Source organism: Cyprinus carpio, chromosome A7, assembly GCF_018340385.1.
Source record: "Cyprinus carpio isolate SPL01 chromosome A7, ASM1834038v1, whole genome shotgun sequence".
Classification (NCBI taxonomy): Eukaryota; Metazoa; Chordata; class Actinopteri; order Cypriniformes; family Cyprinidae; genus Cyprinus; species Cyprinus carpio.
In genome coordinates this window covers 29,760,378-29,773,268 of record NC_056578.1, presented here as the reverse complement: position 1 = coordinate 29,773,268, position 12,891 = coordinate 29,760,378, and the positions used below count along the sequence as shown (strand labels likewise).

Genomic DNA, 12,891 nt, shown 5'->3' with positions numbered 1-12,891 from the left:
AAGCTTGGAGTATCATGACTAATGACACATGCACTCTGACATAATGCATTCTGGCAGACGCTATTAAGTATTAAGTGTTTGACCAACCAATTTAAGTTTACCTTTGTACCAGAAGCCATTCATATTTGTAATTTTAATTTTATTAGGGACTCTTAATGTGTCTGTATTATTTATAGATTTCATAAGTGGCTGAATTTCCTTTGAAGCATGTCGTATTGTTGTAATTTAATTATGTGAAAGTGTCTGTATTAATGTTTCTTCTGTGATTCAATTCTTATGTGTTTTTTATGTTTATTTGGGGAGAAGTTTGTGATGTGCTGCCTATGCCCTACTGCAATGCCCCCTGTGGGATTAATAAAGTCCCCATCAGGAGTCACCCAAAAATAGATTATTGCAGCCAGCATGCAATAAGGAACACTTGGCACTTGCTACACCTCCTCAATACTGTTATAAGTTCATTACAGTGTTCTTTCCACTACAGTTCATGTTTAGACAGGTACAACAGACAGAGCACCAGGGAATAAACCCCCTCTGAGCTCACACCTACTTCAACTTGAACTGTTCCTTAATTTCCTGTTTCCTGCAGACATCATGGCCATTTTGTTAGCACCCTGTGTAATTTCTCATACTTTCTCTGGACACTTCACTTTCATTGTTTATTGCATTTTGTGAAATAAATGCTGAGCTCACTGTATCCGTTTTCACTGACCACCACACAACATAAAATACAATAATTTCCCCAAAATGCTGGGGGGATGAAAACAATGAGGGTGAGTAATTAGTGTGTGTGTGTGTGTGTGTGTGTGTGTGTGTGTGTGTGTGTGTGTGTGTGTGTGTGTGTGTGTGTGTGTGTGTGTGTGTGTGTCTGATATCACCCAGTAATTTTTTAGCAATTCAGTTTTACAATTAGGAAATAGGGTCTGTAATTAGAATTGCCTAAATAGACTTCCGCTTTCCTACAAAATATTAAATATTTATAATATTTTCCACAAAAATATTAAGCACTGCAGCAAAAAATCTTTCTTGAGCACAAAATCAGCATATTAGAATGATTTCTGAAGGATGTGACACTGAGGACTGGATTAATATGCTGAAAATTCAGCTTTTCCATCACAGGAGTACATTACATTTTTAAAATGTATTAAAATAGAATAAAATATTTTATTTCAGAATATTTCACAATATTACAGCTTTTACTGTGTTTTTGAAAATTAAATGCAGCCTTGGTGAGCATATAGAGACTTCTTTCAAAATCATTACAAATCTTATCGGCCCCAAACATTTGAAAAGTAGTTCAAAGAATCAGCAGTGATCTATTTAAAAATGCTATGGTCAAGTGAGCTTTCCTTCAGCTTCAGCCTGCAAAGTCTCAAATTGGAGCCAAGATCAAAACCCCAAGCGCATAGGGCTAAAGACAACTACAATTAATGCAAAGCTATTCTTAATGACTAGTGAAATGTCTAGCTGACGATTTTGTCATCCTGCAGGATATGATAATCACTGAATAAATGTATGAACATGCTTTCCACACGCCATCTCAGTCACTTTATCTAAAATCAGTGAAAGACAAGGAATTCTGCAATGGTACACGACAGGGCCTTTCCATTACTATCAACAAGTAATTTACAGAACAATCATAGTAAAGCACTCAAATAGTGCAAATGAGATGTAGTATGTATGAGGTGGCCATCATACATCAGACAGAACATACTAATGCATTTACTGAAAACATCCACCATGTTTCTCAAACACACACACACTTGTTTTGTATTTCTCTCATAGGACAATCCATTGACTACTATTGATTTTTATACCAAGCTAATTATATTTTCTATCATGTAAACCTAATCCTACCATCACACAATTATTATTATTATTTTTTAAATTTTCATTAAGACATTATTTAATATATTTTCAGATTGTGGCTAGTCTCAGAGAGTCTCCAAAAGAAAGAATTCACGACCCATATCGGCTATGAAATATAATGGAAAGGACTGTACAGTCCCTAGCATTACTGTAAAGGTTATTATGTTGTAGTACAGTTTTAAGTTGTTGCTACATTGGTTGAAGGTTACACTATAGTGTTATATTTGGTTGAGTCTTACATTTAATTGCCTGTGGAGAACTAAAGCTGAGAAGGTTGTGGCATGTGTAAGGTCCAGGCACTCGGTCCAAGGAAGGTATCCGGTGCTGGCTGAAGGTTTCTTGCACGTTCGGTCTTTTTAGCGCGTAGAGTTATTCAATTTAAATGCAATTCTAATCTGACTCCATTTTAATATTTCATCTGACTCCATTTTAGTATGACCTCGAATTTAGGTTGAAAGTCAAATTGGTTGATTGTCTGTCTCTAATTATTATTATTATTATTCTGACATTGGATTATTCTAGTTAACTCTTTACTTTATATTTACTCGTTCATTAGGAATCTATGTCGCTCAGGGTGCCCCACGACGGCCGTTCTACGTGTGCCCCACGATCACAAACTCGCCAGTCTAAACAGTAGTCAGAGGTTATGACTAATACTATTTAATAGGTTACCCATACTTACCATATTTGAAATAGTATTTTCGTTTAGTCCCCCTCAGTTACCCATGTACAACTTAGTTAAAGCTCACCACAATAATCAGCGGTTATGCTAGCACTATCTGTCTAGCCCCCCCGACAGTCATATAACTACGTACAACTTAATTAAAGCTGAGACAATAATCAGAGGTTATGCTAGTACTCTTTGTCTAGCCCCGATAGTTAAGATTAACTACGTACAACTTAAATAAAGCCTCAAACAATAATCAGCGGTTATGCTAGCACTATCTGTCTAGCCCCCCCGACAGTTATATAACTGCGTACAACTTAATTAAAGCTGAGACAATAACCAGCGGTTATGACCAGTGCTCTGACTAGCCCCCCATAGTTACTGCAACTGAGTACAACTTAACTAAAGTCAAGCGGTTAGCCAGAAATCTAAAACCTCACCTGATGTGCCCCATGCTCCATCTAGCCTGAGTTTTAGTATGCACTTAACCCTGGACGCAGATTTGCGGAAACATAGCCTTCACTTAATCTACTTGAGGAAACAATTTCAGAGTAACTCAGAGTAAATCAAATGTAACAATTTATTATCAGTCAGGTAAGTATTATGCCAATTACATAGCCAATTCAGAGATATCAAATCAATACAAGACATCAAATTCTCAAAGGTGAATCTAAGAGTAAAAGATGCATACCTGACTTTTAGAAAAATACATAAGTATGAAGTGTGTGGACACACTTCATGCTAAGGGCTCATTCTGGCTACAGAAGGCCCTGATCCTTTTGCTGCAATCGTTTTAAATACCTCAGACCAAGACAAACATCCCCCTAGATGGAGACAGTAACTAACAATAGGAATTTGCATTAACTCAGGTCCCAAGCCTGGGTGGTTTTACAACTCAATGGGAACAGGAGGTAATTTACATGGAGGACCCTGGGAAGGGGCACTCCCATTACAGTAGGCAAAATATCTCTTAACTCTTAGGATCTGTATTATCTTTTAATCTACTTTTGTAAGATTGAGACCATTGTACCAGTTGCACTGAGACATTTCAAATGATACCAGACATGACTGTTAGTTCACTTGCATTGACATTTTCATGTAATCATTTTGAGCAGATTGAGTAGAAGAAAAGCATGGGTGAAGGGATTTAAAATGAAACAAATGGCCAGAAGGGAAGGAGGTCTCCTGCACCTCCACTCTGTGGGGTGTCTCGAAGATGCCCGTGTATGTTTGTATTGTCTGTTTCTCAGGAGATCAAAGTATCTCAGGTTCTTTAATCCTTACACATGTGTATGTTTGTTTTGTATGTTTTTCAGGTTATAAAAGTAACACACACACACTAATACTTACACTTGAATAATAAAATACACACACACACACACACACACACACACACACACACACCATGTTAATGAATTTAATGCAGTATTTATGTGTGTACTGGATATCAGTGGTTTTCAACCACAAGTCTGGGGCCCTCAGCAAACCTCCAAAGGGGCCTCAAGATCACTTGAGAGCATTTAAAATAAGACAAAAAAAGCATTAAACTGTTCTTGAAGAACCAGGGTTCCCACAGTCTTGGAGCAGGATATATGAGGGGAGCCTAATATTAAAAGTATGATCTAGAAAAGTCATGTTAAGTATAAAATCTTAAAATGCAATTCCATTTTTATACTTTTTTAAAATATGTTTATATATATGTATATATATATTTTGTTGGGTAAAAGTTGTAAGTAAATCCTTATCCCTACCTATTAAACAACTGGAATAATCATGGAGCTTTTGAATACTGAAAAGGTGGACTTCAGAGTCAAAAAGATTTAGATCAACTTTTTCAGTAGGTATGAGAGTCACATGCAATTTATATAACCCCAAATCAACATATCCAGATATCTTATAGACCTCTTCATTAACAAAATCTCATATGAGTTTACATCCTTAACCTCAGAGTTAACTGTAAATTAAATTCAACTCACACAAAGAAAATATTCGTGTTTGGGATTTTGCCTTTGACACAGGCTTGGCTTATGCAGTTACAGCGGGGAAAATATTTATCTGATCACCTGCTGATTTTGTAAGTTTGCTCACTTTCAAAAAAATGAAGGGTCTGTAATTTTTATGGTAAGTTTATTTTAATGGATTGGGACAGAATACCAACCAAAAAATCCAGAAAAAAAAAACATATTATATAAAGGTTAGAAATTGATTTGCATTTCAGTGAGTGAAATAAGTATTTGATCCCCAAGCAAAACATGACTTAGTAACTGGTGCAGAAACCCTTGTTGGCAAGCACAGAGGTAAGACTTTAATCTACAAACACGGCGAGTCGAGTTAATGCCAAAGAGCTCAAATTTGTTCTCATCTGACCACAGCACTATCTCCCAAGTCTTCTCTGCATCATTTAGATGTTCTTTGGCACACTTTAAATGGGCCTGTACATGTGCCTTCTTGAGCAGGGGGACCTTGCGGGCGCTGCAGGATTTCAGTCCATTGGGGTGTAGTGTGTTACCAATGTTTTGCTTGGTGACTGTGGTCCCAACTGCCTTAAGATCATTAACAAGCTCCTCCCATGTAGTTCTGGTCTGATCCCTCACCTTTGTCATGATCATCCTTACCCCATGAGGCAAGATCTTGCACGGAGATCCAGACCGAGACCGATTGATGGTTGTTTTGTATTTCTTCCATTTCTGAAGAATCGCACCAACAGTTGTCTCCTTCTCACCAAGCTTCTTGCTGATGGTCTTGTAGCCCATTCAAGCCTTGTGCAGATCTACAATCTTGTCTCTGACATCCTTTGACAGCTCTTTGGTCTTCGGACCATGGTGGTGGGAGAGCTTGGAATGAAAGATACAGACTGTGTGGACAGGTGTCTTACAGTATACACCTAACAAGCTGACATTAGCAAGCAAGCAATTTTATTTATATAGCACATTTTTTAAACAACAGACACTGCCCCAAAGTGCTTTACAAAAATAATCACATTAAAATCATACAACAAAACAAACATACCTTATTCAAAAGCTAAAGAAAACAAATAAGTTTTTAAATAAGACTTAAAAGTTATAATCGATGGAGCTGACCTCAGATGGAAAGGGAGATTATTCCAGAGTTTGGGACCTACCACAGAAAAAGCACGATCTCCTTTTGATTTTAAATTACAACGAAGGACCTTTAAAAGCCGTTGATCTGTGGACCTAAGGACTCTAGAAGGAGAGTAAGGAACAATAGGAACAAATTTCACTCACCGAAATGCAAATTAATCTTTAACTTTTATATTATGTGTTTTTATATTGTTTTCTAGATTTTTTGGTTGATATTCTGTCTCTATCTCACCACTGAATACAGTACATCTCAACATGCTTTTGAGTGGCTACAACCCCCACCATCTCCCCCTGCTGAGAGCAATCTATATCAAAACCCAAAGAAGCATCCAGATGAGTCATTGAGCATCAACACACTCTATCCATCATAACGAGAAAATCAAGTGTGTCTGGATATGACCTAGAGCTGAAACAACTAATCGATTTAATCGATTAAAATCGATTATTAAAATAGTTGTCAACTAATTTAGTAATCGATTCGTTGCTAAATAATTTTTATTTGCCGTAAGCGGCTCATTTCGTGCATATTTTAAATCTGCGGTGACCAAAGTGTGGCAGTAATGAGCCACCGGAGGTTTTACTCAGCCAGTACAGCAGGAGAAGTAGCGACTAGCCAATAGCTGGCCTCGTTTTATGTCACGTGCTTCCCGCACAGCGTCTCTGCACTCTGCAGCATTCAGCGTGATGGGGGAGGCAGGCGCAGTGGAGTAAGCTCGAGAAAAAAAAAAAAAAAAAGCGGAAGATCAAACTAATCGAACGAAGTCATCCAAAATGTGGAGCACTTTACTTTGAGCCTTCAAAAAAGAAGAGTAACCTGTAAAAAACTGCGGCAGGGAACATATCCTCTAAAAAGAGAGCAAGCCTACTGTTAAACCCTGAACATTTTGGACATGATGTTGACCTTTTTTGCACTGCAATGCAAAGTTTTTCTCAAATAATGAGTGAATAGTGTTCTGCCTCATTTCCCACAGGTAGTCGAATTCCTGTCAGTTCAGGCATAAGCGGTTTTGTTAACATTTTATCGCTTTATTACATTTTTGAATTTTGCACTGTTATAAGGACCACTACATATTTAAATCCGATGAAAATCACAGTGTGCAGACTTTTATTTGTGCAGATTCTGCAGTACAATGTTGTTTGCAAATGTTTAGTCGTAAAAGCTGATAACATTGCTTTTTAACAATTAACATTTAAAGTTTGTCGTTTACCAGTTCATAATTCAGTCTTGCAGCCTAATTATGACTGACTGAGAGAGGTTAATGTTTAAATGTATTTGAAATGCACTTTTTTCTAAGTATTCACTGCTCTTTTTCACACAGCAGGTTTTTTGTGTGTGTCCAATTTTTTTCTGGACAACCTTCTGATGGATTTTACTTTAAAATGTGAGTTCCATTCAGGTTTCATGCCATTGGCACTTTATTCGAAGGATTGTTTACAGTTTCACAGCATAAGCTATAAAGCTGTTTCCCAGGTATAAGCTGTGTGTTTACAGGAAAAAAATAATAAAATGCAATTTACTGCAATTTTATTCTGTTTTATTCTTATTCTTCGTGAAAATATGTTCTGAAAGATTCCTTAATAAGCTTTGTTCGGGATGTTTAAACTACTTTAGGAGCCCTAAGGACTGCCATGGTGAAAACATTATTTGAAATCTCCTTGTGAAATTTGCTAGAGTATGTATGGGTCAGTGTTTTGATTGCAGAAGAGTTCGACAAAGGATAACTAACACATAATAAAACACAACTCCAGGTATGTTTTTGATGAGGATATGACAATGCAAAATGGTTTAAAATCTCTAAAAAAGTCTATGTTGAATGATAAAGACCCTTTGTTAATAATTTACTTGGGGAAAAAAATGGGCAAAACTAAAATATAAGTACATAAACCGATTCATCGATTAATCGTAAAAATAATCGACCGATTAATCGATTATCAAAATAATCGTTAGTTGCAGCCCTAATATGACCACTGGTTAGCAGACTTCTAATAGAAACAACGAGTTGTGTGTTACCAAGTAATGATTTAAATGTAAACTAAAAATACAGATACAAAAGAATGATACTAGAATGTATAAATCTATAATGTATTTCCACCTGCTCAGGTCTGCTGTGGGCACCAGAGGGCAGTGTGGGACAATTATGCAAATAAAATAGAGCTGTTCATTTTGCAGTTCAGTTCACCTTCAGTTGCTGGTCCCTAATGACTTGCATTGTGTTTTTTTATTTATTTTATTTTTTTGTACTATGGAAGTCAGTGGGGCCCAGCAACTGAAGGTGAACTATCTGTTTAAGTTTGGAAAAGCATTAGCATTTGCGTTATAGCTTCCCTCAAGATTTTCCAGTGGGTTTTTAGAATACTGGTTTCAATTTAGTAGCACAAAAAGTTGTGATTTAAAAATATTATTTAAAGCATTTAAGGTAAAAAATATGAAAATGGAAAGTGTAATCAGTGTAGTTGTAACCCTTTACCCTAACCTTGACACAAAAATAAACAGCAACTTGTACTGCTATCGTTAAGATATGCATTATACCATCACATCAAATTTTCTTCATGTTTCAACATCTTTTATGTCAAGAACTGATAAGAATTGTTCATGTTGCACATATTTATTTGTATGATAACAAAAATGAAAACACAAACAGATGCGTTTTGGACAAATTATTCACTTTTGTTGCTGTGTGTGGTTTACGGTAATTTAAAAACAGCCAAGGCATCCACATCTTGCCTGTTCTTAAGTCAATGTAGCTGTTCTTAAGTTGCTGTAAAGCACTGCTTACAGCTTTCTTAGACAATGCATGATCATTTTAGGCCATATTTAGCTTCTTATTATCTTAACACTGACATTTATTCTTGTGGAAAATATTGCTCAGAACATAAACATGGTCCAAAAGCATTTTATGATGAGGAAAAACGGTTTTTTTTTTTTTCTGTTTATTTTAGCAGAAAGATTTAAGCATTTAGGATAATTTGAACACAAACATAAAAATAGAATTAAGAATGTTAAATAAAGAACCTTAATTGTCATTTATCAAACTGTCATCTGAATCCTGATGGCCATTTATTGGAATATGTAAGATTTTACATATCATTACTTTAAAACAATATTCCATGTAACAATGTCAATTGATGAATCATAGATATGTAAATAAGCATATGTATGTAGCGACTGTCATACTTCCACACACTACATATACAGACAAAAAAAAAGATGACAGAAAAGGAAAATAAGTAAATACTAGGATGAAAACATCATGCCTGATCTAACCTACAACGGTCACCTAATGTTGTTTACATCACCACTGAAATGTGTATGTCTACTGATCAACCGTTCAGTGATCATGGAAAGATCTGTGAGAAATGGGTTTACATCACTTTGAGTGTATTTGAGAAACTTCTAACATTTTCCCCCATAAATACCTTAACCTTTACCTTTCAGTCTTACTTCACAGCACAGCCATCATCACGTGAACACCGTCACTCGACCTCACCTGTGAGAATAACAAGATTGTTCCTAAACTTCACATCAGACCCAATCTTGTACTATGAAGAACCTTCAGTGTACCTTCAGAGTCCACTCAAACCTTCCTTTAGTTCAAAGTTTGACCCGATTGGTCCCGAGATACAACACAATCTGGCCCTCAGTGGACCAACTCCAGCTGACTTGCAGAAAAAGGCAGTACGCCACTAACATAGTAAGCAATGCCCAAAGAAAGAAGGGCAATGACCACCAGCAGCAGCAGCACCCTCCAGAAGCCCAAGTCCTCCACAAACTCCTGCCAGGTGGAGCGAAAGCTGGACAGCACACCCTCACTGTTCTGCAGGTTTGGATTCAGCAGCGAATGGCTCTCCATCGCACTAGGAACAATGATATTCTGTTAGGAAAAAAGGTACTGAAACATGTAAAGTAATGAAACTATGTAAATGTGCAAATCTAACCTCTCACTCTCAGCCATCTGCATGGCTTCAAGTTTGGAGTGAGCGCCTCTGTTGAAGCCCTTGACCTCTTGCTCTTCCAGCCCTTCCAGCAACCGAATGGCATCTTTATTTACTCCTCTCCTCTTAGCTAGCACCAGTGGTGTTGACCCATTGTGGTTACTGTTCCAGTGTTAAAGAACAATTGAGAAACTTTACATAGAGTCAGATAGTGATAATAATTACATCACTACAAGTGGTACTGCTGCAGTAAAATAATGAATGAATACAAGATCTCTTAGAAACAGTAGAACACATTTTATTTCTATTTTATGAAAGTGGTGGCAAACTTTCATAATATCTTCCATGGTTATAGTAGAAAAGTTTAAATTGTATACAATTAATAAAATTTTTGATTTAAAAAAAGGGAAAAAATCATAATAGGGTACAACAGAAGTACACCGGGGTAAATGGTTAAATGTATTTTATTTTTATTTATTTTAATATAATTTTTAAAACATTTAATAGGTTTATGTAGGAAACATGAAATGTTAAATTTACCCAATATATTCTGAGATAAGGGTCTTGTTCCTGATTGTTCAAGGTAATTTAAATCAAGGTTTTTCAAAACTCAACAATATGTAAAAGGATGACTTTTTCGTTTGTTGACATGACATGGCCAGATTCAAATAGTTAATATCATTTAATTTAAAGACACTAATCATACTTATAATGACACCATTAAATATTTTTTATTATTACATTTATTTTATCAAAATAATAACAAACATAAAGTGACTTTGAACAAGTATTTTATGCAAAACTTATTGTGCAAAACCTAATTACACATAATTAGTATACCTACTTACTATACAGCTAAAATATTTGTATCAATACTTTTTATTGTTTTCTTCCCCTTAAATGTGTTGCTCTGTCAGTGTTCAATAAATAAGATTGTAATAAACTGTGAAAACTGTAGTAGTGAAAAGCACAGGTGTGCCACAGTATGTCACATTGTACCCTACATTAAAAAAGAAAGAAAGAAAGAAAGAAAGAAAGAAAGAAAGAAAGAAAGAAAGAAAGAAAAAGAAAGAAACAGTAGTCACAAACACTTACCAACAAACATTTAACTGTTCAAATAAATATATTGGCATATCTCACCAAATATCAATCTTGAGACCATTGGACACCAGGAACTGAATCGTGTCCACATGTCCGCAGAGGTGCAGGGCAGTGTTGCCCTGATAGTCGGTGGCTAGCAGATCTGCACCAAACTTGTGCAGGAAGCGGCAGATGTCCACATTACCTCGCGCCGCTGCCAGATGCAGACCTGTGCGGCCCCTGTGGTCGCGGATGTTGGGGTCGCAGCCAGCCTCCAGCAGACGCCTAGCGAAACTCAAGTCCCCATCGATACAAGCCTGCAGCAGCGGTACACTGGTCTGCGACGAGTCATTGATGAAGACATATGACATGTCTGAGTCGGTCTCCGAAAATTCCAGCGTAACTGAAAAACACAAGTGTTAAACGTACGAGCGACACTTCATAATACAACACTGAATAAAACATCTGACACAAAACAAATGATTAATGGTCTTCAGCATACAGTGGGCTTAATGTTCTTAATGCAAAATATAATTTTTAATATAAAGATTTTTTCTTGTTGATTATGAGGTGAAATATGACTTAATTCTAAACGATGTACTAATATTTCACTGCAATCATACAACACGACTGAACTGCTGAAACACTGTTTATCGAAGCACCTGCACGCTTCACCTGATCACGAGCTGCAGTGCTGGAGGAGGATGCATAGATGATGCTGACTAATGTAACATCCATCTACGACAAATAACAATCATCCCCGAGACTTATTCCACTAAATTCACAACAGAGACGAATCTGCTGCTAGTAAAACCAGCTCCATTTTATCAAATGTGATGTAACGTTTGTGAACCTGTCATTACTGTAAACAGCTCTATAATACTCGAATCACTGCATGTTTATCAGCGTGGATAACATCAGGAAGACATATCAGCGCACTTATTTACACGCACTGTTGTGGGTTTCTATGTACCTGTTTTGTGCAGCAGTATCACAGGAGAAACGTCTTGTGCTTGGTCAAGTCCCGTTGCTTATGTCTGTCTGTGTTGTTTGTGAGTAGTACTGCTGCAGTGGTGACTGTGAGTTTAGGGCTCACAGCGCCCCCTGCTGCTGTGGGGCGCTGCTGCCTAAAATCTAGCGCAGGGCGATTTGGACGCTTTTATGAATCCCTCTGTTTTGAATCAGTGGTTCTGAGCTGTATCAAACTCGCCTGAACTTTAGTTTCAAAACATTTCAAAATATCTTTTGTTTATTTTTTTTAACAAACACAAACCCTGGGCGGGCAGGCATTTGCAGTAGATGCCCGGGGAGCAGTTGGGGGTTCGGTGCCTTGAGATTCAAACCCTTGACCTTCAGGTTACAAGTCCGATTCTTTAACCATTAGGTCATGAGTTTCATAGTACTGTACAACCAGCAAACATGCCCCTTTGGGGCTCACGTGGGCCCACTGCGGGCAAAAAATCTTGGGGCCCCCCCTGTGGGCCCTAATACCGGCGTGAAATGCGAGGCACATGTGGGCCCCACATTATGGGGCCCGTGTGGGCCCAAGTGGGACAGCCCAAAAGTGTGGGTTTCGTGTGGGCAAGAAAAAACCATCATGGGGGCCCACACGAAACCCAGATAGGGCCCACAATGGGCAAAACTGCTGTGGGCCCCACATGGGCTAACCCACATGGGGCCCACGTGGGTTAAGTGTGGGTTTGCTCTGCCCACACTCTCCCATAGAAAACCCACAGGGGGCCAGCGCGGGCATGTTTGCTGGGCATTTCCTGAAATATCCGCCAATGAGGCTCCAGCAAAAGTAATTTCTATCACTTCTGAACCCGTTGTGGCCCCACAGCTTTCTTTAATGAACTCAGGCCAAACATCTACTGTTATCTGCAATCTCTCACACTTTAAAATGAATACACTTAATACATATCAGAGATATTTAAAAACTGTATATCACACTCTGTTAATGTGTTCAAATTTCCCAAATCTAGCAAGTTTTCTCAAACTGTGCTGTTGTTTGTGTTTTGTGATTTGGACATTGCATTCAAAAAATATAGACCAATTAGTGATTTTTTTTTCTTTTCAGTTTGACACTATGTACAGGCATGTCAAGGGCATCTCATTAATAACCATGTGATTTTAAGGAGAAGGATCATTTAAACTGGGAGTGATTCCTATGAATGCAACCAGTAATGTATGGCTTGGTTGTGCCTGGATTAGAAGCCTGTTTTGGCTCATTCCAGACAGATTGTA

The 12,891-nt window shown here is 37.5% G+C and overlaps 1 protein-coding gene across 1 annotated transcript; it reads right to left on the bottom strand.

Annotated features, from left to right (window-relative positions):
• Positions 1-8,224: 8,224 nt before the first annotated feature.
• On the bottom strand, positions 8,225-11,732 carry LOC109071458 (ankyrin repeat domain-containing protein 46). The gene is made up of 4 exons (XM_042760787.1): positions 11,621-11,732; positions 10,708-11,050; positions 9,571-9,729; positions 8,225-9,489 (listed from the first exon to the last, which is right to left on the bottom strand). The coding sequence occupies exons 2-4, from the start codon at positions 11,016-11,018 to the stop codon at positions 9,273-9,275; spliced, it is 687 nt and encodes a 228-aa protein (XP_042616721.1). The 5' UTR covers positions 11,019-11,050; positions 11,621-11,732; the 3' UTR covers positions 8,225-9,272.
• Between the last annotated feature and the right edge of the window lie 1,159 nt (positions 11,733-12,891).